This window comes from Panthera tigris, chromosome X (assembly GCF_018350195.1).
Source record: "Panthera tigris isolate Pti1 chromosome X, P.tigris_Pti1_mat1.1, whole genome shotgun sequence".
Classification (NCBI taxonomy): Eukaryota; Metazoa; Chordata; class Mammalia; order Carnivora; family Felidae; genus Panthera; species Panthera tigris.
In genome coordinates this window covers 126,242,706-126,267,124 of record NC_056677.1, presented here as the reverse complement: position 1 = coordinate 126,267,124, position 24,419 = coordinate 126,242,706, and the positions used below count along the sequence as shown (strand labels likewise).

Sequence of the window (24,419 nt, the reverse complement as noted above, 5' to 3'; positions counted from 1 at the left end):
TCTCTCTCTCTCTCTCTCTCTCTCTCTCTCTCTCTCTCTGCTCCTGCCCTGCTTGCTTTCTCTCCCTATCTCTCAAAAAAAAGAACAACCTAGATCATGGATGATGAGGTTTGGGGTGATGGCTGGGGTTCGTGAGGTTCAGGACCAATGGCCAAGAAAGAATTCTTGAGACATCTTTGATGCAAAAATGGTGATTTCATTAAAATATGGGGACAGGAGCCATGGGCAGGAAGAGCTGCCCTGGGACCCTGAGGAGAGACTGATTATATCCTTGGGAGTCAGAGGAGGTAAAGTCAAGAGAAAGTTTCCCAAGAGATTTTCACATGCTAAAGAAGGATACCAGAGGCCTAGCTATTGTCAAACTAGGTTGATTTTCCCTCCAGCAAAGCATTACCATTAAGACAGTAGTTGCAAATGACATATCTGGCAAAGGGCTAGTATCCAAAATCTATAAAGAACTCACAAACTCCACACCTGAAAAACAAATAATCCAGTGAAGAAATGGGCAGAAGACATGAATAGACACTTCTCTAAAGAAGACATCCAGATGGCCAACAGGCACATGAAAAGATGCTCAACGTCGCCTCTCATCAGGGTAATACAAATCAAAACCACACTGAGATACCACCTCACGCCGGTCAGAGTGGCCAAAATGAACAAATCAGGAGACTATAGATGCTGGCGAGGATGTGGAGAAAAGGGAACCCTCTTGCACTGTTGGTGGGAATGCAAACTGGTACAGCCGCTCTGGAAAACAGTGTGGAGGTTCCTCAAAATTAAAAATAGATCTACCCTATGACCCAGCAATAGCACTGCTAGGAATGTACCCAAGGGATACAGGAGTGCTGATGCATAGGGGCACTCGTACCCCAATGTTTGTAGCAGCACTCTCAACAATAGCCAAATTATGGAAAGAGCCTAAATGTGCATCAACTGACGAATGGATAAAGAAGTTGTGGTTTACATACACAATGGAATACTACTTGGCAATGAGAAAGAATGAAATATGGCCTTTTGTAGCAACTTGGATGGAACTGGAGAGTGTTATGCTAAGTGAAATAAGTCATACAGAGAAAGACAAATACCAATGTTTTCACTCTTATGTGGATCCTGAGAAACTTAACAGAAGACCATGGGGGAGGGGAAGGAAAAAAAAGTTAGAGAGGGAAGGAGGCAAACCATAAGAGATTCTTAAAAACTGAGAATAAACAGGGTTGATGGGGGGTGGGGGGGAGGGGAGGGTGGGTGATGGGTATTGAGGAGGGCACCTGTTGGGATGAGCAACGGGTATTGTATAGAAACCAACCTGACAATACATTTCGTATTTTAAAAAAAGACAGTAGGGAGTTCTGGAGGAAAGGTTTACTTTGCCTGCCTCAAGTATTTGCCAATGGGCTGCAGGTTATAAGGAAATTTAATTTTATCTGCCAATTCCTTCTGTCTTTGCTTCCCACATCAATGGAAACATCATTCCTAAATGGCACCATAATAGATACAAAAGAATTAGGGTTTTTAATAAGAGTTTATTGTTAAGTAATCTCTACACCCAATGTGGGGCTCAAACCTACCACTCCCAAGATTAAGAGTCACGTGCTCTACCAGCTGAGCCAGCCAGGTGCCCCAAGAATTAGGGTGTAAATTTATTTATTTATTTTGAGAGAAAAAGAGAGAGAACAGAAGCAGGTGAGGGGCAGAGAGGCGAGACCGAATCCCAAGCAAGTTCCATGCCATCAGTGCAGAGCCTGAGGGGCTTGAACGCACAAACTCTGAGATCATGACCTGAGCCAAGGTCAAGAGTCAGACACTTAACTGACTAAACACCCGGGAGCCCCAAGAATTAGTTTTAAAGGAGCATTTTGAACAACCTTCACTTAAATTCATCGTGGATTCTGATCTCAGTCCACTGCACTTAGAGCTATTTGGATTTACTTGCTTTGATACCCAAGGCTGATTACTAGTGAGGAAAACTGTAGGGCAATTTGTTTTCTTCCTCCATAAGAACTTCCAATAAATGAAAGAAAGAGGAAAAGGGGGAAAAAAAAAAGAAAAGAAAGGGAGTGGAACCCTGATGATGTCTATTTAATAAACATAATATTTACTACTTAAAGTACTTAAAAGACAGAGCTCCAGGGGTGCCTGAGTGGCTCAGTCGGTTAAGCGTCCGACTTCAGGTCATGATCTCCTGGTTCACGGGTTCAAGCCCCACATCGGGCTCTGTGCTGACAGCTCAGAGCCTGGAGCCTGGTTCGTAGATTCTGCCTCCCTCCCTCTCTGCCCCTCCCCTGCTCGTACTCTGTCTCTGTCTCTCTCTCAAAAATAAATAAAACATTAAAAAAAATAAACAAGAGCTCCAGAGATGCAAAGTAACTTTAAAAAAAAAAAATCATAATGCTCAGCTACTTACTACTCAGCTGTTACATCAAAGAATAATTAGCCTACTACAGGAAAATATATCCTCGGGTGATATACCTTGTGGAACAAACTAACAGTGGCTTCAGAAGAGGAGGAAAGAAAGGAATATTGGGGAAGGCAGAGAAACCATGAGGCGGCCACACGCCCATGCTGAGAAGCTCTTGTGGTCCTATGGGATTTCCTCCTTCTCTTCTCCATCCATTGTTGTGGCAAAGGAGGCAAACTACAGCCAGCTCTCAGCAGCTACTCTAATGGAAGGCAAAGCTTTGAGGTTCTCATGTTATGGATGTGGAGACTGGGGCTCGGAAAGGCGAAGTCATGGACCCACCGTCACACAGCCGCCGGGCCCAGGGCGGCCTCCTCTGGCACACCGTCCCCTCCTCCGCTGCTCTCCGAGGCTCAGCAGAGAACGTGGGAGAACCCATCAGCTCCGTTTGGATTACTGGTATCCTGCTGCGGGGCCTAGTCCTCAGCCAAGGAAGCCAGCTCAGCCCGGTCACCCTCGTGCAGTATCAATGGTCAGCTGTCAATGGAAGGCTTCCTGCTCCTGCTGCAGGCCGGGCCGCACGCTCTCCTGCTATGAAACGGGGCTGGGCTACCCGTGTGTTATGGGCTAAAATGTGTCCTCCCGCCACAAGAAGAAATGTGGCGATCCTAACCCCTAGGACCTCAGAATGTGACCTTACTCGGAGACATGGTCTTTACAGCCGGGACAGTTATCAGGAAGTCACGAGGGCAGGCCCCAACCCAAGAGGACCGTGCCCTTATAAAAAGGGGACGTTTGGAAATGGACACGCACGGACACGCACATGGGGAGACCATGCCAAGGAGACGGGCCTCGAACCAGTCCTTCCCTCACAGCCCCCAGGAGGGACTGAGCCTCCCAACACGTGGATCTTGGGCTTCTGGCTTCCAGAACCAGGAGAAAATGCGTTTCTGTTGTTGGGGCTGCCCAGCCTGCCGTGCCTTGGACCGGCAGCCCCAGCAGATACACCCCAGGAGCATCAAATCAGTCACTTAGACAATTCATTGGCAGTCACGTGAGTGTGCCCTTTTCTCAGCCACTAGCACAGACAAAACCTCAGTGCTAACACCAGGCGGACTTTACAGTAACATACATTTTCTGTGTATCAACTTACTACGTGCAAAGTATAGGCATTCAGAAGACACATTAAATACAAAAGGAAAACTTCAGGGGCACCTGGGTGGCTCAGTCGGTTGAGCATCCGACTTCGGCTCAGGTCACGATCTTGCGGTCTGTGAGTTCGAGCCCCGCGCCGGGCTCTGTGCTGACAGCTCAGAGCCTGGAGCCTGCTTCCCGTTCTGTGTCTCCCTCTCTCTCTCTGCCCCTCCCCCACTCATGCGCGCGCGCGCGCGCTCTCTCTGTCAAAAACAAACATTAAAAAAATTTTTTTTTTAAAAAAAGGAAAACTTCACTACCGGTCATCCTACCACCCACACCCATCCAAACGGTAGCCGGGTGTGCACCAGCTGCGGTTACTTTTTTATTGGGGTCACACTTTGTACAGAATCTCGTCTACTGGCTTTTTCACATCAACGTGCTACAGAGTGTGTTCCACGTGGCCAGATGTTCACAACACAGTCCCCAAGCACAGCTACAAAGGATGGCACGGCGAGCGCCCCTGCGATGCCAGAGTCGCTGTGTGTACCCGGCTGTCGCTTCCGCTTCCGGTGGAGCGGGCTGAGGCTGCTTCCTAAGTGCTGGTTCCGGCCTGCCAAACCAGGCCCCGGCAGGGGCCGGCCGTGCGCTTTGCCCGCAGGACACCCAAGGTCTTCACGTGTTGCCAGTTTGACATCACTTTTTGTCGAGTTTGACTGTGTGTTTTAGTTACCAGTGAAGGAGAAACGCTTTCGTACTGTGCTCATTTTATTGGTCACCTGGATTTCTCTTCAGCACTGACCAGCACGTAGCTACACAGTCAAGTGTGAGCAACAAGGAAGGACACGGGTTTTGGCGGGATGCGCTTCTAGCTCGGTCTTTGTCTCCCGAACCCAGGGTTGTGAGGGGTCAAGGGGCACGGTAATTAGGTAGGCAAGCCGCTTCCCTCACAGGAGGGATCTAACCACTTATTCTAGAAGCCCAATCTCAGGAAAGCCAGAGAAGAAAGCAGAAGCCCCTCACTCCTGAGTGAATGGTGTGCTTTCAATCCTTGGGGTCTAACGTACAGTGACCATACGGGCGTATGGCCATGCGGGTGACGCTGCCAGAAACCGAGGCAAGGTCCCGGGACGCGAACGTCTGCCTCTCACTACTGCCGGGTCTCATCCTCTTCCTCTCAACTCCGGTCAGTTGACAGGGCCGGTCAGAGAGGGGCTCCCCATGCCTGTGTTCGCTACCCCGACAAAGCAGGAAGCCCGTCCCTACCCAGATGGTAGCTGGGGCCGAGGGTGCGGGCCGCTCCCTCGGCTCTGTCCCACAGCCTCCCCCTCCTCTCCCCGCCTGTGTCTGCCGGCCCTGGCGCAGTGTCCAGCTGGACACACGATGTCGTAAAGAGCGACATTCCCACCTGCAAGGACCTGCCCCACACCCAACCAGTCACGTGCCTCTGCAGCCACCATCATCCCGGGGAACGGAACCCCCCCCAACGGAGCCACCAGCGCTGAAGACATCTGGCTTCAACTCCATTTGTCCTAGTCTGTGCGCTGTAGAAGACAGCCCTGCGCTGGGCTCAATGGCGGCCCAAAAGATGGATGCATGTCATAATCCCCACAATTTGTGATTACGACCTTATCTGGAAAAAAGAGTCTCTGTGGATGTAATGAAGATAACGACCTCGAAGTGAGCTCATCGTGGATATGATGTAGGTGGGCCCTACGTCCAGTGACGGGTGTCCTTGTAAGAGACAGAAAAGATGACACGGTCAGAAAAAACAAGAGGCCACGTAACCACAGAGGCAAGCACCAGAAGCTGGGAGATAGGCCTGAAACTGATTTTCCCACCCCTGCTGTCACTGTCACCCACATTTCAGACTTCTGACTTCCACAACCACAAAAGAATGAATTCCTGTTGTTTTAAGCCACCACATTGGTCTCTTGTCACAGGGGCCACGGGAATTTAGTACCCACCCCCCGCAAACTAAAAGTGCTCTTACAGAAAAATCGCAGGATCAGGACCGAATGCAGCAGCTGAGAGTGGGGGGGGGGGGGCCTGTCCGGGCCTTTAACATTTTCCCAAAGTATAATCACGTGCAATTAGACACTTGGGCTTCGGGCAATGGAAAAGGCACCCCTGCTCCCGCAAGCGCCACCCAAGCCCTGGGCCAGGCTTGTCTTCAGCAACAGCCCGCCCCCAGCCAGGGGAGAACAGAGGAGGGCCCGGGGAGCGTAGGGCATTCTCCCTCCACTTCCAACATTCTTTCCTGACAACTGCAGGGTTAACACCCGTGCCTGTGACATCCAAGGAAACATCCAGCATCTTACAAAACAACGATAAGGAGTGCTCCAGCGTTCACGATCTGCCAATCACTGCCTAGTGGCCTCCCTTCACAAGCACCACTGCTCACACAGGGCAGCGACGCGCCCGGGGAGGGCAAGAGCACGCTGCGGTGCAAGGAAAGGGAAAGGAAAAGTGTACACGTGGGAAGCAGCTCCCCGTCAGACCGGGAGCTGCTCACAACGGCAAACCCAAAGCGGTGCGGGACAGGTGGAGAGATGTGAGTATGAAAGATAACGAAGTTCAGACCCACGACACGCTGGTACAAAGTCACGGTAAGAGAGGATCGTCGCAATGTCTATCACACTCGAGAGCTGATCCCGCTTATGACCGGTAGAAAAGTAGGCAAAAAGTACAAACGAGCCATTACCCCCAGAAGACCTGGAGAGGATCCTTCAAGCTCCACAAAGATGCTCAAACCCGCCCTTAACAGACGACCCCACGCCTGACAGATGGGCAAGGCTACGAGGAAGTGGGGGCGGCACCCTGACACCATCCACCCCGTGTGCACGTGCTCAATGCCACTGCCTCTAACAATCTGCCCCAGAGATACGCGTAACTGATGCACACGGCTGTTCGCTGCAGCATTCTCGGTGACAATAAAAGAGCGGCCACAACCCAAATGTTCGTCAGCAGCGGACTGCTTGGATCGTGCACGGTGCAGCCTCCAAACAGAATGGCACACAGCCCGCGAGAGCGCTGGCGCCACGGTGTGCTGGAGCTTGCGGGGGGGGGGGGGGGGGGGGGGGGGGGGCGGCGCGGGGAAGGGCTTCTGCCCATCTCGGCTTAAGAAGTTCTCTCTGAAAGCCCTGGCCTGGATTCTCAACTTCCCCAGAGGAGGTGGAAAAAGACGGAGCCCCTAGAGGCAGGCAGTTCAAGCAGACAGAACAAACAAAAACAGCAGAGCATCGGGCCTAACTGGGGTCGCAGGTACCCTAAATGAGGCAAGCCAGCAGATGGGGGAGCTGAAGCGTGAGGTCCTCGAGCTAGCCCTTGGTGCTCAAAGAGGCGGCCCGCTCCGTGTCAGCCAGCCCGTAACCGAGGACCGGGCGCGCAGGACAGCACGCACCGTGCGGCCCCGTGCTAGTCGTCAGCAGGCGGCCCTACTCGATGCACTCCATGACATGTATCTGCAGGGTGTCCATATCGGGAGCCTGATACTGGCACTTGGGGCAACAGAAGTCAGGCGGCTCCTCGGGGGGGCTTCTCCTCTGGTTGGGCAGGGCCAGGTGGAAGGAGGGGTGAGCTGGAGAAAGAGGGGAGGCCGCAGAAAGTACGGAGGCCTGTCAGAACTGTTGGGTGTGACTCCTGGAGTCACCACCACCGGCCCCTCCCCGTTAGGCCCCCCCAGGGGGCAGTGCGCTCCACAGAGTAAGTCCGGGGAGGTGGTAAGGGGCTTTTGCTAGCACCCTCCCTCTCCACCCACCCTCCGACGGCTCACTCACCTGGGGCGGGGGCTACGGGGGCCTGGGAGGCCTCCACGTGCCGCTTCCTCATATCTTCAATCCTTTGAAAAGAAAAAACGGCCAGATCAACGAGTGCAAGTAAAGCTCCAGGGCCTACATAGGAGGCTGAAGGGAGGGTGGGGCAGGAGGAGGGGGCGGGGAGAGGGGACGGACCGAAGGCGAGGGGCCGACAAGCCAAGCCACGAGCCCTGCCTCACCGCTCACTGCGAGAGACGGGCACCCGGTCCCAGTCCTGGGGGGGGGGCGGGGAGGGCCCACCTGGCGGACTCCTGGCAGCTGGCCTTCAGGCGGCTGTAGTCCCGCTGCAGCTGGGCCAGCTGCTCCTGCAGAATCTCCTTCTTCTCGGCCAGCTTCTCCCGGGCCTGCCTCTCGGCCTGGAAGTCGGCCTTGTAGATGTCCGCCTGGCAAAGCCAAGAGAGGGGCACGCCCGCCATCCGTCGGCCATTCACCGGACACGCCATGCTGGGGGACCAGGCAGAGCTGGCTCCTGCCCTCCCACAGCCCACAGCACAAGGGAAAGTCACCTGCACGTGCACCGACAGGTCGAGGAACGGCACGAGGGGCGCGAAGGGCTTCCAAGAAGCCACGGCAAAAGGACGCGAGGTCCCGGAGCCAGCAGGCCACAGAGGAGCGCGCTCACCTGGGCTTTTAGCACCGGAACGGTCTCCATCACTATCTTGTGCTGCTCGGCCTCTTCCTTCAGCTTGTCAATCACTTCCTGCTTGGCCACCAGGGCCTCCTCGGCCTGTTGCAGCTGCTGCTTCAGGTCCTCCAGCTGCAGTCCCTAGAAATGGGCAAGGGGGGGGCTGCCGGAGCCCGAGCTGGCCCAGGGCAGGGGCCGGCAGCCACTCCAGGTGACAAGAACCACGAGGAACGAGAGACTGAGGCCGGCCAGTGCCAGAGTGATGCCGACCACAAGATGTCGGTGCGTGCAGGGCCCAGGAAAGGCAAGAGGCTGGAGGGGGAACTGTGAGGTCAACCGGTGTGACGTGCCCTTCCCAGAATCCCCAATTGCACAGCCCTCCTCCAACCCTTCAAGGGGCACCGCCAGACCCCCTCCTGAGGCCATCCCCTCCACACCGAGCGGGTCTCCTGCACGAACGCTCCACGACATGCCACCACTAAGCTGAGAGCCATCAGTCCTTCCACCCTGCCCCCTGGTCGAAGGTCTGCTGGTGCCTCACAGAGGCCCCCCGCCCCCGCACGCACACACTCACGTTACAAACACACACATGTACGTACACGCGGGCAGCCACACACACCACGAAGCCTTCCTTCTGGAGACCAAGGGGCCACAGCTTTGTAACCAACCGTTCTTCACAGGGTCGGTTTCGGGCTTGACCCTTATAAGTCTCCCCTGGGTACGTTCACATCTGACAACATCCTTCGCAAAATGTGCTCGCTAGAAACTGCGCCCAGTACAGATCTGATGAGAACAAACCAGAAGAGGGCTCCCAGCCACCTTCAACAGGGGGATGGAAACATTCCCAGGGCTTACACCTTGGCTCTCAGAAATCTGAGCCAGGAGCCGAGCTGGTGATGGCTGGCAGGAACGACTGGCCATGGAGACAGGCAAGTTCCCGGCCCACAGAGAGAGCATCCAGAGGCCCAGCCCAGTCACCCATAGGCAGCAGACAGCACGGCACACAGATCGCCGTCTCCCCACGTCCTGCCCTGGGCTGTCACACCGCGAGCTTGACAAAGCTCTAGGACAAGTCCGGTATCCCTCCTGAAAGCCAATTCTGTCAACTCTTCACATAGGGCCTTGAGTTCCAATGTCCCTAAATTTGGGGAACTAGGCCCCGAGTCTAGGCCACAGGGAGAGGAAGCAAGGCGGAGTCCTAGACAGTCCCAGGGACGTCTCCCCCCGTACTCACTCGGTTCCGCTCGCTGCTCACCACGCTGCTCTTGACGTGGCTGTCGTACTCCTGGAAGAGCTGGTGATAGGCCACCTGTAGCTGTGCCAGCTTCCGCCTAAGGAAAAGGAGCTTTTGCTGGAGAAACACCTCGTCCTGGCTCAGCCACAGGCTTCTGTGCCTCCCACTCCACCCTCGTCCTTCTTGCCACGTCCACACACCAGAAAGGGGGTGGCCAGGGTGCCTCCGGGCCTGGAAGGCCGTCAGCTCTGAGGCAGGCTTCACTAAATGCTCAGCATCCTTTTTTCTTAAAGCTAACATTTTTAAAAATAAGAGAAAGAACGTCTGCAACACCGTGGAACCGCCTGCGCTCTTCGAAAGAGTCAGCGTCCCGAAAAACACAGAAAGGCGGGAGGACCGGCCTGGGTGCAAGGAGACTCAGAGGCACGCCAAGAAAGCCTCCCGGAGTCCCGGGCCCGATGCTGCCGACACGTGGGCCAAACGGCGCCGTGTGCACGTGGGCCGCGGAGCAGACGTCGTGGGACCGAGGGTGGGCCGGCTGGGTGTGACGGCGCTGGGGGACAGGCCCTCGAAGGGCTCCTCGCCAGGGAGAGAGCCGCTGACGGCCCTCCCCCTGTCGGTCCAGGGGGCGGGGCGCCACTCACTTCTCCTCCGAGGCGGCCTGGCGCTCCATGCGCAGCGCGGCCTCCACGCTCTGGCTCTGCATGCGCAGCTGGTCCACCTGCACGCTGTGCTGCTGCTGCAGGGCCTCCCGCTCGCTCTCCAGCTGCCGGGCCTGCTCGCTGGCAGCCCGGGCCCTGGCACGGGGGAAGGGGGAGGTCACGGCGGGGCCCCGGCCGGGCCGAGAAGCCCTGCGGCCCGCGGGCGCGCTAACAACGTCCTGTCGATGCAGAACCGGTTCTGGGCGAGAAAAGGGGGAGGCTGTCCGCGTCAGCGTGGAAGCACCGTCACCAGAGACGGGGCAACCGCACAGGGCCGGCTTAGGGGAGTGGCTCTCTCCCTCCCACTCGGTGTTCTAGAAGCGATGAGGAGGCAGCTGACCCGCCGCAACGGCTCAGCCGGAGCCCCCAGCGCACACACCTGGAGTGGAGCCGCGCCCCTGCCCGGCTTGCGTCTTCTCACCTGGACCCCACGCCCCCGTCCTCGCAGCCACATCACCCCACAGCCCCCAGTCTCCCATTTGCACACTGCTCCCTAGATGTGCAGGCCCAGGCTCCAGCCATGTCATCCTGCTGGCCCAAGGCCTCACGTGGTCCTGTCTGTGGAGGCGACGGTGGCTCCTTCTGGGTGGGAGAGGCCACCGGGGACAGTCACTGCTGCCACTGTCCAAATGCATGGAGCACACTGCCCTCTGTGATCTGTCCTGCCCAGGGCACAGAAGTGTATGAAGTCTGCAGCTCTTAAAATGGCCACGTGGGAAACCCTAGGTGCGAGCGAGGCCGTGTCCACGCTGTCCAGCTCAGCATTTGAGTGCCAGACCGCATCAGGAGGGACACGAAAGGACGTTGCTCAACAGCCCAGAATTGCTGAAGTAAACATTCGTGCGGGGTCGTTAACTGACCAAAGTTGCCTCTAGCTGTTTCTTTTATGTACACAGCAAAAGACAGGCAGAAAAGACACCAAATTCTCCTAAAGGTGATACACGTGATTTTAGAAAGCTAGACGTACAGAAGAGTCCATCGGGGAAAATACGAGAACGTGACGAGCCAGAGGCCACCAAGCTCGGCCTTCTGATGCCTTTCCTCACTCACGGTCGGCTTTCTGGATGGAAGCACGTTCACGTGGTCTCTCACCTCGCTCTGATACTGGAAAACTCGGGTCCGCTCCCCTCAGCGCCTTCAGGAAGGCGTCTTTGCCACCGCCCAGGGCACCCCAATCACCTCCTGCACCGGGAGAGCTGGACCCGCTGTCAGGGGGACCCATCTTTCTTTCTGGACGGCAGCACCTGGGTGGCATGAGAGTGCAGTGGTGGGGGGGGACGACACCTGTGCCCTCTGACCCAATGACCCCACTACAGGAAGCCCTCTGCAGAAAAGAGCAACCGGCAGGCCACTCACATTAGCAGAGCCACTTGCCAAGTCAGCCCTCTGGTGGCACCCGGGCAATGGGCTGGTGCGGGTCCCTGAAACGACATGACACTTTGCCTACTGACAAGGGTGGTCCCTGCGCCTGGACTGTTCGCACGACTGGCTGGTTTATTCATAGCACCTGCTTTGCTGGGGGGCAGGGAGTTTGCTGTGTGCCCGGCAGAGGGGGCCCATGTGACCAGCGTCCAATAAGACCTCTGCTGTTGAGTCTTAAGTGGGTTCCCTTGGTCTCCAGGGATGTATCTGTCACTGCTGGAGAAGGGAGAGCACTCAGCCGGCCCCCCACAGAAGGGGGGGAGGGAGCCCAAGGCGTGGAGTCCTTCACCCCGACCTGTGTCTTCTGTCATCACGGGTCCTGCTGTGTGCCCTCTCCCTGTAATAACCTCAGCTGTGAGAGCACGGAGTACTTCTAGAGGATAACTGTGGATCACGGGTGTGCTCCTAGGGTCCCCCCAAAATGCTCCCTAGGGAAATGATCCAAGCTCCAGCAAAAGGTCAGGGAGCCCAGAAGCACCGCTGGGCTCCAGATTCTCCAAGCCCCTGTGTGCTCACACTCCACATTTTCCAGTCGATTCTCTCCCAGAGGAACTCCCCCAGAGGCCCCGAAGGTGCCTCACTCTTCTCAGGCACGGTGACAGCAGCCCCTGGCGGGCTCTCCCTTCCCACTCACCTGCCCTCCAAAGCCTGCCGCTCTTTGATGGCGGCCTCCAAGCGACTCTGGCTCTCTTGGAGCTCCCCCAGCAAGGACGTCACCTGGGCTTTCACTGACGCCTTGTCCTCAGCCAACTGCTGTGTGAAAAAAAGCCACTTCCCATTAGTGATGCTTTCTTGCCAGCTGCCCACCCCCGGCACCCCTGAGCCGCAGGGCAGCCTGCAGGCACTGAGACATCACCTAAGGGCTTCTCTCCTGCCCCCAGTGCCACCACTCATCCGGCCTCTCACCTCCAGAAGCTTCCCAACCCCAACAAGGCAAGTGTCCTGGGACCCCACACCCCCAAGCCCCTCCTCATCCCCACGGACGGTAGCATGGAGCTGCCTCGAGTTTCATGAGGCTGGCGAGCAGGCTGCGAGGACAGAGCCGAGTGGGAATCTCTCAGCCTCTGAGACTTGCCGCCAACGGAGGGGAGACCTGAAGACAGCGTCAAAATACACGCTCGACCCACAGGCTGAGGACGCCAGAAGGAGTGCTGAGACGGACTGATTTGTTTCCAGAAGACCTACGCCAGTGACAAAACTCAAGAGCCGTTCATACGCCCTGAGGCCCATCCTCCCTCATCCAACTGTCCACACCAGGTCCCCTGCAACCTCAAGCCGCTCAAGCCCAGGGTTGGCCTCGGTCCTCTGCATCCCGAACCCTCCATAGCAAATGCCACTCCTGTCCTCTGTACCCCCGCCCTGGGCTCCTGCGCGGGCACCACACCAATGCTCCTTCCCTTCTCCACAGGGACTGTGGCCCAAACCCCCGGCTTTCTGCATATACATACCTGGGGCTAGTCTGCAGGCCTGCTGTCCCCCTGCAGGCTAACAGGACAGACTCCTCCCATGAGCCCGGCCCGGCTGTCCAACCACCTGCCCCACGGGTCCATATCTGTGCCCATCAGCAGACCCCATCGGCTAGCGCCCACCCCACTCAAGGCCCTCGCCAGGGGCTGCGATGGCGTCCACCTGGCCTCCTCCTCCGCTCCCGCACCTGTAGGAGTCAGTCTCCTGGGTCTTCTCTAAAGAATCACAAAGCAGGGGGCTTACGACAGCAGGAATTTACTGCCTCCCAGTTCTGGAGGCCAGAAGTCCAAGAGCAAGGAGCGGGCAGGGTCGCTGCCTTTTGGGGGCTCTGCAGGAAAATCTGCTCCGGGCCTCCGTCCTGGCCTCAGAGGCCACCAGCGCTCCTTGGCCCATAGATGCTTTGCCCTGATCTCTACTTCTGTCATCCCGTGGCCATCTTCCCTGTGTGTGTTTGGACAGACCCATCCTGATCCAGCATGACCACATCCTAACTATTATTTCTCTTTTTTACGAAAACTTTTTTTAACTTTTATTTTTGAGAGACAGAGTGAGTCAGAGCGTGAGCAGGGGAGGGGCAGAGAGAGGGAGACACGGAATCTGAAGCAGGCTCCAGGCTCCGAGCTGTCAGCACACAGCCCGACACGGGGCTCGAACTCACGAACCGCAAGATCATGACCTGAGCTGAAGTCGGATGCTCATCTGACTGAGCCATCCAGGTGCCCCCCCCTTTTTTTTTTAATTTATTTATTTTGAGAGAGAGAGAGAGAACGTGTATGTGCAAGCAGGGGAGGGGCAGTTAGTGGGAAACAGAGACTCCCAAGCTGGTTCCTTGCTGTCAGCACAGAGCCCGACGTGGGGCTCGATCCCACAAACGGTGAGGTCATGACCTAAGCTGAAATCAGTTGGACACTTGACAGCCTGAGCCACCCAGGCACCTCTAACTTTACTACTTCTGCAAAGACCCTATTTCCAAATAGTATCGCATTCTGACGTAAAGAGTGCAGCATGTGGACATTTGCTTTGGGGGGACACAATTCGACCCATAACAGTCCCCCCTACACTCTACAATCTACATGAAACCAAATAACGTCTCACACTAGCACAGAAGCCCCCACAGTCCCTGTCACACTCGGGTCAAAGCCCAAATCCTTCCATTGGCCCCACAAAGCCCACAAAACCAGCCCCTACCGTGACTCTCCCACCCACTCCTCGGCCACTTCCACACAGCCTCAGCCATGTTTGCCTCTCGGATGGTCCCTGAAAATGACAGGCACGCCCCTGCCTCAGGACCCTTGCACATGCTCCCCCGCCACCCGCCACAAAACATGCTCTCCCCAGATACCCATGCGGCCCAGCCCCTCACTGTGTTCTGGTCCTCACTAGAAGACACCTCAGTGAAGGTCTCCCCACTGAACAGTGCAAACTCCCCACACCACCCGGCCTGTCACATCGACATGTCCACTTGGGTATCTAGTAGTGCTCTCAAGATGAACCTCTCTTAATCTGCACTCCTGACGGCCCCCAAAAACCAGTTCCCCCCACAGCCCTCCTTATTGTCGGCGGATGGCAAATCTATCCTCCAGCTACCAGCACAGAAACCTTGGAGTCCCTCTGGACTCCTGGGTCTCACGGCTCACATCCAACGCATCAGGAAACCCTGTCAAAATATATCCCGGGATCTATTTGATGATACTGAGCGATTAACGTTGACTGTTCCGGGCAGGACAGTGGTATTGTGGTTACGTCTTTTCTAAGCCCTCTCTCACAGACGCATACTGAAATATTCACGGATGAAAGCACACAGCATCTAGAACTTGCTTCAAACTAACGGGGGAGCCACTAGGTATGTACCCGATGATGGAAACACATGTCCACCCCAAATGTTCACGGCAGCATTACCGGGGGCGCCTGGCTGGCTCAGTGGGAGGTCGTGAGTTGGAGCCCCACGTCGGATACAGAGATTAAGGAGATAAAACTTAAAATAAAAAATAAATACACAGCCGCATTACTCACAACAGCTAAAGAGTGGAAATGAGCCAAATGTCCGTGAACTGACGAACGGGAAAACAAACCGTGGTATCCGCGTACGCCGGGATATCACCCGGCATGAAAGCTACGGCACGCACGCACTCACGCTGCAACGTGGATGAGCCTCAAAAACACCATGCAGAGTGGAGGAAGCCAGAGGTGAGGGGCACACGCTGGATGGTCCCACTGGCATGCGAGGTCCGGCACAGGCACACCCACAGACAGAAAGCAGACCAGGGAGTGCCAGGGGCTGGGGAGAGGGTGGGGAGTGACTGCTAATGGGGGTGGGGTTTCTTCTGGAGGGGAGCGCGAGGCTGGGGAGGAGGAAATCGTTTTGGAACTAGTGGCAATGGTTCTACAAGTCTACAAATATGCCAAAAATACCACTGGATTCTATACTTCAAAAAGGTGACTTTTATGGCATGTGAATTTTATCTCAGCAAAACCGTTAAAAAATTCCAACGCATCGTTCTACTGGCTTCTCCAGTGACGGGCACTCAGGCTGTGCCCAGGTTTTTGCTCTGCTCAATGGACAAGAGCTTCTCTGAGATGCCCACCTTGGGTGAGGCTGCTCAGTCAGGGGCGACCTGAATTTTCAACTTGGAGAGAAAATGCTTTTCAGAGCTGACAGGCTTGTCAGCAGAGAAACAGGGCTACTGCAGGGGTCCTGGCCCCTGCCGGGAAACCAGCACCCCGTCACGGGAGCCGGGGCTGGCCGGTGGGGGCTCCCGGGGCTGCACGGACAGAGGCCCTGAAGGCACTTAGTAAAGAGCAGTGAGTCCATCTGTCCGAGGCTGTAATGGGCTGAATGGCAGCCCCCAAAAGATAGGTCCACGTCCTAACCCGCAGAACCTATGAATGGGACCTGATTCGCAGATGCAATCAAGTTAAGATGAAGCCGTACTGGAGGAGGTGGGGGAGGGAGACCCGATGACTGTTGAGACCTACAAAAGATGTCAGCACAAAACGACTTTGACTCCATCCGAAGCCCTGCACTCAGAGCCGATCCAAGAAAACTCAGCGCTGCCAAAATTGCCTGTTCTAGCCGTCACCAGACCTAGGCCCCCACCTCCACTCACTTAGAGCATTTACTAAGAGGTCTCCCTAATGTGAAGCCTTCCTCTGTCCCTTTGGAACATCTGCGCACCTCCCACAACCCGGGACACTTTCTCAAGGGCTTGAGAACCATTCCCAGGCTCTGTGCGGGACAGAATGCTAACTTCCGTAACTGCCAGCTAGCCTCATGTATCTACACCGATGGCCCCTTTGTGAGTTTTCACTTGAGCCCCGGATCACTCCCCCTCCAGCCCCATCACTCTTTGTGTCGCCAGTCACCTCTGCAAATCACAGTGGAGCTCAGCTCATCCCCTGCTGTCAGTAATTACCAAATAAAACCCATTCTCACCACCGTAACTACCGTCCAGCTATATTTCTCTCTGACCCTGGTGTCTTCATAAGAGGGGGAGGAGAGACACACTGACATGGGGAGAAGGCGAGGCGACCACGGAGACAGAGGTGGAGCGCTGTGTCCACAGGCCACGGGAGGCCAACCATCACAGCCATAAGCCAAGGTGGGGAAAGCAGCCTGGCCCAGGTTCTCCCTCGCGGCCTCCGGGAGGCACCCGTCCTGCCCAGACCTTGCTCTTGCACTTCTGGCCTCCAGGACCGGGAGGCAGTACATTTGTTTCTTAGAGCCACCCAGTCTGTGGCCCTTTGTTATGGCGGCCCCAGGAACCCGGCACACTTCCCTGAGGGCCCTGCCAGGCCGTCTGCGCCGACAGCGTGATTCCTGGTGGGGCCCCGGCTTCACGTCTTGGGGGCAGAGACTGAGGATCTGAGGTCAGCCACGCGGGAGCCCCGGGCCCACAGGACCGACCCCCACTGAAGTCCCCGGACGCCGGCGCTCAGGGAAGCTTCCCCGGCGGCGGCATCCTGCGCGCGTCGTCGCGCGTCACCGCGGGACGGACCGCACTGCCCCACGACCCCCCTGGCCAGGGACCCGGAAGCCCACCCCCGGTCTGCCCCGGACCCCGCCCTACGCCCCTTTGGTCCTTGCTGACTCCCCCCTGTATCCTCTCACTGTAAGCAGCCATTGTAACGGCCATAACCACGAGTAGGACGGCTCTGCTGAGTTCCGTGGCCCTCCTAGTGCAGCACCGAGCCCTAGGGTGCTCTCGGGGACCCCTGACCCCAGCTGCCCTCTGGGAATGCCGGCGTCCCTGCGGTTTGCAGAATGCAGGCGGCTGGTGTCACAGGTGGCCAGCAGCCCCGGCCGGCCGGCTGGCTCTGGGGAAGAACCCACCCTGCCCCTCTGACTACCTTCTGGCATCTCTTCAGATGTTCCACCTCCTGAAGGGCCTGCTCCCTCTGCCTCCTCAGGTCGAGCTTCTCCAGGCTCAGTCTCTCCACCAGTTTCCTGGCTTCCTGGAATTTCTGCATGAGGAACTCCTTCTCCTTCCTCTGGCTGCCTTGGAAACGCTGCAGCTCCTCACAGCGCTCCCGAAGCATCTGGTTGCTCTGCCGGATGGCATCTGGCGGCAGAGGAGACAGCAGAGAGGTGAGACCCGGTGGGCGCCCCGCCAGCCCCTACCTGGGCCCGTCACGGCACCCTCCCCACATGCGGCCTCTTACACAAACATGGCTTTGAGACGGTTCCTTTTATTTTACGTAACACTTTCAGCATCAATTACGCTGACGGCCAGCACCTAAATTTCTCCAAACACATCAGCTTCACTCAAAAGTGTGTGCCAGATGGCACTCTCTTTGTAAGTGACTCGAACTCATTCTGGCCATCTGTACTGTGGCCGGGTCAGAGGCACGCCTGCCTGCCCTGGGGCGCTCAGTCACTGTCTTAAATCCTACCCTGCCTGCAGACTCCGGGAAGGCCACCAGGGGAAACTCCCTGTGCCATCACTGGCTGCGGCCTGGGAGCGCCAGGTTTGCGGGTGGCCTCCCTGAGCTTTACCGTCCTCGTGTGCCTGTTCAACGGGGATAATCGCACCCACCTCATAGGACGCGGAGGGTTAAATGAAAAAGCAAAGTGCCCAGGGCACAATAAACACACAGGAGACAGCCAGTACCCCTCTCACCAGGCCAAAGGATGAAGGTGTGCAAAGGCCAGACAGTCAGCAGAGGCTGAGGAATGGAGAGCCACACACCCAAGGACGCCCCAGGCAGCAGAGGACCATCGAGGGTTGACAAAACGGGATCAGTGACACGTGAAGGTTCTAGCAACTACAGAACCGTATAAGATAGGAACAGGCAATAGCTTTACATCACCCTCTGGTCAAAACCCTTGACCGGCTAACTAGCGCCTCCTGACGGAACGTTCTTTCACTCAAACTACGGTGGCTTTGGAGCCCAGCTCCAGAGTCACCTTCTGCACTCTCCCGTCCCCGTGTGACTTCTCCCCTGCAGGGCTTCCAGCTTCACTCGCCCAACTCCACCTGTTGTAATCCTGCTCGGTTCCCCACCTAAGGCTCAACTCATATGCGACTTCTTTTTCTACTGAGGTAAAATTCACGTAACATCAAATTAATCATTTTAACTATTTTAAAGTATACAGTAATTGAGTGGCTTTCACATATTCACAAAGCTATGCACCCATCACCTCTAGCTACCTCCAGAACATTTCCACCACCACCCCCAAAAAGCCCATACCCACTGGCAGTCACTTCCCCTGGCCCCCAGCCTCTGGCATCCACTTATCTGTTCCTCTTTCTGGATTCACCCCTCTTGCACATGTCACATAAATGCACTCCTACACTAGCTTAATGCAATTTCTTCCATGACATTTTCCCCCACACACATACACATTCCAAGAGAAGTCTGTGTCCTCTCCCTGCCCCCTCCTCCTTAGACACAATCATGGGCATTGTTGGGGAGCAGACACCTTCAGGGCCCTGGCGGTTTGACCCAGGACCTGACACAGAGCACCCATTTAACAGGAATGTGCAGAGCCGATGCTGTGTGGAGCCAACACACTGAACGACCGTGGGTCAGATGCACAGAAGCAATTCATGCAGCTTCAAGGTCTCTACCTGCTACTAAAGCCTGAGCTCCCTGGGTGGGGAGCTGGTGGTGCCATAATCCCTCTACACCCAGCCTGACAAACTGTCACCCCAAGTTCATCTTGCCAGAGCACCCTGCTGGGGACCAGCAGAGGCCACACGTGTAGCTGTGGAAGGTGAGCTGTCTCCCTGCCCCCAACCTGGCCACCAGCTCTATGTGACCCCAACATAGCAAGGCATTTGACAACATTAAGGACACTGTTTGTTGTGATAACTGGAGGAGTGCTATTGGCATCTAGGGTTAGATGCTAGGGATGCTGCTCGATACTATGCAGTGACCAGGACAGCCCCTAGACGTCTAAGCGTGATTACAAGGTGGGGAGCAGGGGTAGGGTACTGTCACACGCCAGGCAGAAATGCGCCCCTTCCCAAGGGCGGCCACCCTGCCTGAGAGGCAAGGTGCAGGCCCCTGGGACCTGGAGAAGCTGCCGCACAATACCAGTGAGGACGCGGCAGGTGAGCGGGTGGGGACGGTGACGAAGACAGACAGGAACTGGTTCCAGGTTCCAGGAGCCACCGCCCGGCCTGTGGTCTCGCCCCGCACAAGCTGAACCAGAAATCCCCTTTCCCAAAGCAGCCCTCAGGCCCTTCCCAGGGCAGGCCACGCCCCCTTCCCAAAGCAGCCCTCAGGCCCTTCCCAGGGCAGGCCACGCCCCCTTCCCAAAACAGCCCCCAGGCCCTTCCCAAGGCAGGCCGCGCCCCCTCCCAAAGCTGCCCGCAGGCCCTTCCCGGAACAGGCCACGCCCCCTTCCTGGGAGCCTCCCGGCTACTCCCAGGATAGCCGGTGCTTCATGATGGATCGGGAGGAGGCAGAAAAGTCTGGCCCCGTTGGCCCAAACGGGGCAACTCAGAACGGTGGCTCCGGCTCCAGAGCTCCCGGTAGGGTCGGCCTGCACTGCTGTCCAGCTTCTCCCCGTGCCCACCCCTGCTTCTTCCCTGTCCTTCCCTTCCCTTCCCCAGGACTGGTCCTGTGTAGGCGCACTCTAAATAAACCTCCTGCACATTAATCTATACCTCAGAGTCCATTTCCAGGGGATTCCCTCCTCAAACAAAAAGGGAGGGTGGCTGAGTTTGAATCACTAGCTGGCTCTCAGGTGTACTCCCACCCCAGACCCGGTAAAAACAGAGGCACCAGTGAGGGGAGTAAGCCTCCCCCACCAACAGGGCTGGGACCTCTGACGTTTTACTCTGCACACCTGCTATCTTCCTCACCTCGGAGCTCTTGATTCTCCTCCACACAGCGTTGGAAGGTCTCAGGAGTGCCCTGCTCAGAAGGTAGGTGGGGCATAGCTGGCTTCCCCAGAGAAGACTCTTCACCCAGCACGTCCTGGTCCCCTGCCGGGCCGCCGCTGGGCTGCACCATCTCACACAGCTGACTCTTCCAGGGGGGCCTGCTCATCCAAGTCAGGGTCTGGAAGAGCAAGGCAGCAGAGGTGTCACATGAGACCCTCGCCGAATTCTCTTACCTTGAAGGACAGGGAGTGCAGTCTGTGCAGGAGTTCCAGGGCCACACTTTAAGCAGAATGCCAGGCACTGTGTCAAGTGTAATAGGATGCTAAAATGGGCTTTTCAGTCTAAACGGGGGATTTACTTTCGTTCCAAAGGGAGGTGCAGGCCCATATGTGGGATTAGAAAGGCTATGTATGGCTCAGCACTTGTTATAAACTCTGTCTGGCACCTATCTCCAGGCCGTAAACTGAAATTAAGAATTTAGGGGTGCCTGGGTGGCTCAGTTGAGCGTCAGACTCTTGATTTCACCTCGGGTCATGATCTCGAGGTTCAATAGTTTGAGCCTCTTGTCAGGCTCCATGTTTACAGCATGGAGCCTGCCTAGGAGTCTCTCCCCCTCTCTCTCTCTGCCCCCTCCTGCGCACGCACGTTCTCTCTCTCTCAAAATAAATAAACTTAAAAAAAATTCCCCAGAGAGTGGAAATTAGGGAGAGAATTATTTTTGTAGGGAGGTATCAGTGTGCTGTGAATCCTACCTGCTACATACACCTCCGAGCAGGAGTGAAGGGTTTTGGCCCCTTACCTAGTGTAGTGGGTTGAATGATGGCCCCCAGCAAGATATGTCCACGTTCTGACCTTATTTGGAAAAGGGGCTTTTTGCAGGTGTAAGTAAGTGAAGGATCTTGAGATGAGATCATCCTGGATTAGAGTGGCCTTAAGTCCAATGACAAATCTCCTTATAAGAGACGGAAAAGGAGAGACACAGACACAGAGAAGACAACGTCACAACAAAGGCAGAGAGTTATGTGGCCAAGAGCCAAGGAATGCCTGGAAGAGGCAAGACGGGTCGTCCCCTAGAGCCTGCGGGGGGAGCGTGGTCCTGCAGACTCCTTAATTCCAGAGTTCTGGCCTCCAGAGCTGGGAGGGGATAAATGTGTTACCTTAGCCACTCGGCTTGTGGTCCTCTCTGACAGCAGCTCTAGGAAATTAATCTGCCGAGTAAGGGGAGCTTCAAGGACACTGCTCAGAACCACACGAGTGTTCCCTGGAGCTGAGGGCTAGAATGGGACATCCAGTGTCTGCTGCGCACTGAGGGATCTGAAAGTGGGAGCTGGACTCGCAGCCTAAGAGAGCAGGCTGAGCTGCGCGCACTCCCCCGTGGACTGGTCGGCAATGTGGGGCAGCACTAGCCTGGAGCCCTTATAAATTCCACCCAAGAAGACTGACTACCTGGAGAAGGAAGCCAATCCCAACACAAGCTTCCAGGAGCAGGCCTGCGCTCAGAGAGGACGGCTTTAACGCTGAATAAACTATTACACTGATAATGCTCCCCTGAACGCCCCACTGAGCCATCCATCCACAGGATGTGATGAGCCACCAGTCCTTCCCTCAGCTTCCAGAAAAGCGCACTTTCCTGGTTCTCCTACCTCACTGGCTGCTCCTACTCAGGCTCTTTCACTGGATCCTCCTCACCAAGCCACCCTATCATGTTGTGGTGCCTCAGAGCTCTGTTCCGGGGTCTCTTCTCTGACATCGGTCACCCCAATACAGAGTTCATTCAGCCTCTCAGTTTTAACCCCCATCCTCTTGCTGACGACGCCCAAACCCAGCATCTCCACTTGGATATCTAGTAGTGTTCTCAAAACTAACCTTAAAATTGCACTCCTGACAGTCCCCAAAAGCCAGTCCCCACCCCCCCACAGGCCTCCTTATTGTCAGTGGATGGCAAATCCATCCTCCAGCTACCAGGACAGAAACCTTGGAGTCCCTCTGGACTCCTGTGTCTCTCGGCTCACGTCTAGCGCATCAGGAAATCCTGTCAAAACGTATCCCAGAATCTATTTGATGACAGTGAGCAATTAATGCTATTTTAGGTGTGACAGTCCTATTTTGTTTATGTTTTTTTAATCCTTTCTTAGAGATGCAAACTGAAATACTTAGAAGTGAAATTATACAGTGTCTGGAATTTGCTCCTAGGTACCTATCTCCCCAGCAGAAACAAAAACACATGTACACACGCAAATGCTCACAGCAGCATTACTCACAATGGCCAAAGAGTGAAAATGACCCAAAAGTCCATCAACTGATGAGTAAAAGTCCAGCACATTCTCATGCCAAAAAATGGACCAGTCTTACACACATAAGACTAAAAGAAGCAACTCACAAGAGACAACATATTGTGTGATTACATTTATGGGAAATGTCCAGAACACGCAAACCCATAGAGACAGAATGATTGGTGGATGCTTAAGAGCTGAGAGATAGGGGGTAATGAAGGCGATAGCCAACGAGGCGCAGGGTTTTTTTGGAGTCATGAAAATGTTCTGGAATGAGATAGTGGTGATGCTTACGAGGTGCAGGGTTTTTTGGGAGTCATGAAAATGTTCTGGAATGAGATAGTGGTGATGCTTACGAGGTGCAGGGTTTTTTGGGAGTCATGAAAATGTTCTGGAAGTGGTGATAGTGGTGATGGTTGCACAACTCTGGATATACTAAAAACCAGGGAGCTGTACACTTTAAATGGGTGAATTGGGTGGTATGAGAATTAAGTCCCAAAGCCGCTATTGAAAATAATAATAAGAGATGTGTGTGAGAAGCATAAATTAAACAAAAGTAGCCCTGGGGTACCTGGGTGGCTCAGTCGGATGAGCATCCAACTTCAGCTCAGGTCATGATCTCGTGGTTTGTGAGTTCGAGCCCCGCGTCGGGCTCTGTGCTGACAGCTCAGAGCCTGGAGCTTGCCTCGGATTCTGTGTCTCATTCTCTCTCTGCCCCTCCCCCACTTGTGCCCTGTCTCTGTCTCTCAAAAATAAATAAATGTAAAAACAATTTTTAAACAAAAGTAGCCATGAGTTGACAACTGTCAAAGCTGGGAGATGAGTACATGGGGTTTACTATTCTATTCTTTCTACTTTTGTACATCTTCGGACTTTTTCATAATAAAATGTTCAAAGCACCACCATCTCTCATCTGGATTACTGCGATAACCTCCTAAAAGGTCACCCTGCTCCTACCTCTTGTCCCCTGTAATTTGTTCTCCCCACAGGGGCAGACTGGCCTAACAGGTCATTCTGATCACGTCCCTCCTCTACTCTGTTCCCTACCAGTTCCTCATTGCCCTCCGTGTAAAAGCCAAGGTCCCTAAAACGGCCTGCAAAGCCCTCAACTGTCTGGTCCCTCATTGCTTCTTCTCCAAGTATTCTCCCCTCACACACTCTACTCCAGCTACAGTGGCCTCCTTGCCATTCCTTGAACACGCCAGGATGGCTCATCCATCCCCAAGTCACAGAAACGGTTTGAGGTCGGGTAGACATTAATCGTTTTGCAAAGCGAGGCACATGAAGTAAGACACGTAGCTGCCAAACTATATTTGAAACCTTTTTAAAGAACTTAACCTCCAATGCAGTCAAGTTTGATGAACAGAAAATGTCTCGGAACTAGAAGAGTCATCCACGAAGCAGGGGTGTGGTCAGACTCCGCAGCGGTGGCGGAGGGCGGAAACAGTCCCGCTCGCCAGCAAGGTAACCCGGCCCCTGCATCTGCCGGCCGCGGCCGGTGCGCTACAAGCAGGCAGCAGAAATGGGCCAGGCCCAAAAGGAAGGGGAAGCCTGGATGTCCGGGGGAGTCTCGGAGACAGCGGAACGCCCACCGAAAGTACCCTGTCTTCGAGAAGACGACCACACCTGTCAGCAGAGTCGGTCCGACGTGAGAAGCGCAGGAACAGCGAGCCGCGACCACTCCTCGGGCCCCGGCGCTCTGAGAAAGTCCGGGTTCTGCGGTCACCTTTTCCTTCTCCCGCTGCCGAAATTCACACTTCCGGCTTCCGGTGTCGTAGCTGTGAGCTCCGGAAGTAAAACACGCAAGCCCCGCCCCCACCCAGGAGTCGGCAGAGATGTGGCAGAGGCTACTCCCGAGGGGAACCCGAGCCCGTCAGCCTTCGCCGGCCCACACGACGCTCCCAGTGATATGCAGCACCTGGTGCTCTTCGGAGCATCGCGACCCACTCTCGCCCTCGTCTCTCGGGCGGGGGTCTCCAGCCTCCAGGCGGTGGGCCGCCCCGCCCCCGCCAGGGG

General features: G+C 55.6%; 1 protein-coding gene across 3 annotated transcripts; it reads right to left on the bottom strand.

Moving 5' to 3' along the window:
- Positions 1-3,864: 3,864 nt before the first annotated feature.
- Positions 3,865-24,239, bottom strand: IKBKG (inhibitor of nuclear factor kappa B kinase regulatory subunit gamma). Of its 3 annotated transcripts, XM_042974328.1 has the most exons (11): positions 24,030-24,236; positions 20,110-20,308; positions 17,147-17,358; positions 11,967-12,085; positions 9,854-10,006; positions 9,210-9,306; positions 7,973-8,116; positions 7,591-7,733; positions 7,312-7,373; positions 6,936-7,112; positions 3,865-5,266 (listed from the first exon to the last, which is right to left on the bottom strand). In XM_042974328.1, exons 2-10 carry the CDS (start codon positions 20,294-20,296, stop codon positions 6,970-6,972), a joined length of 1,260 nt encoding a protein of 419 aa, XP_042830262.1. In that variant the 5' UTR covers positions 20,297-20,308; positions 24,030-24,236; the 3' UTR covers positions 3,865-5,266; positions 6,936-6,969. The 3 variants fall into 3 exon arrangements, with proteins under 3 accessions (XP_042830262.1, XP_042830264.1, XP_042830263.1); XM_042974330.1 differs by lacking the exon at positions 3,865-5,266 and having other exon boundaries at positions 6,599-7,112; positions 11,967-12,082; positions 24,030-24,239; XM_042974329.1 differs by lacking the exon at positions 3,865-5,266 and having other exon boundaries at positions 6,599-7,112; positions 23,742-24,236.
- Between the last annotated feature and the right edge of the window lie 180 nt (positions 24,240-24,419).

What these genes read in the sequence shown, in the direction of transcription:
- IKBKG (XM_042974328.1), bottom strand. Translation starts at nt 20,296, where the DNA reads ATGAGCAGGCCCCCCTGGAAGAGTCAGCTGTGTGAGATGGTGCAGCCC. An exon ending in ATCTGAAGAGATGCCAGAAG is followed by an intron (nt 12,086 to 17,146) that starts GTAGTCAGAGGG and finishes TTTTTCACACAG; the next exon opens with CAGTTGGCTGAGGACAAGGC. An exon ending in CAGGCCGCCTCGGAGGAGAA is followed by an intron (nt 9,307 to 9,853) that starts GTGAGTGGCGCC and finishes CCTTTTCCTTAG; the next exon opens with GCGGAAGCTGGCACAGCTAC.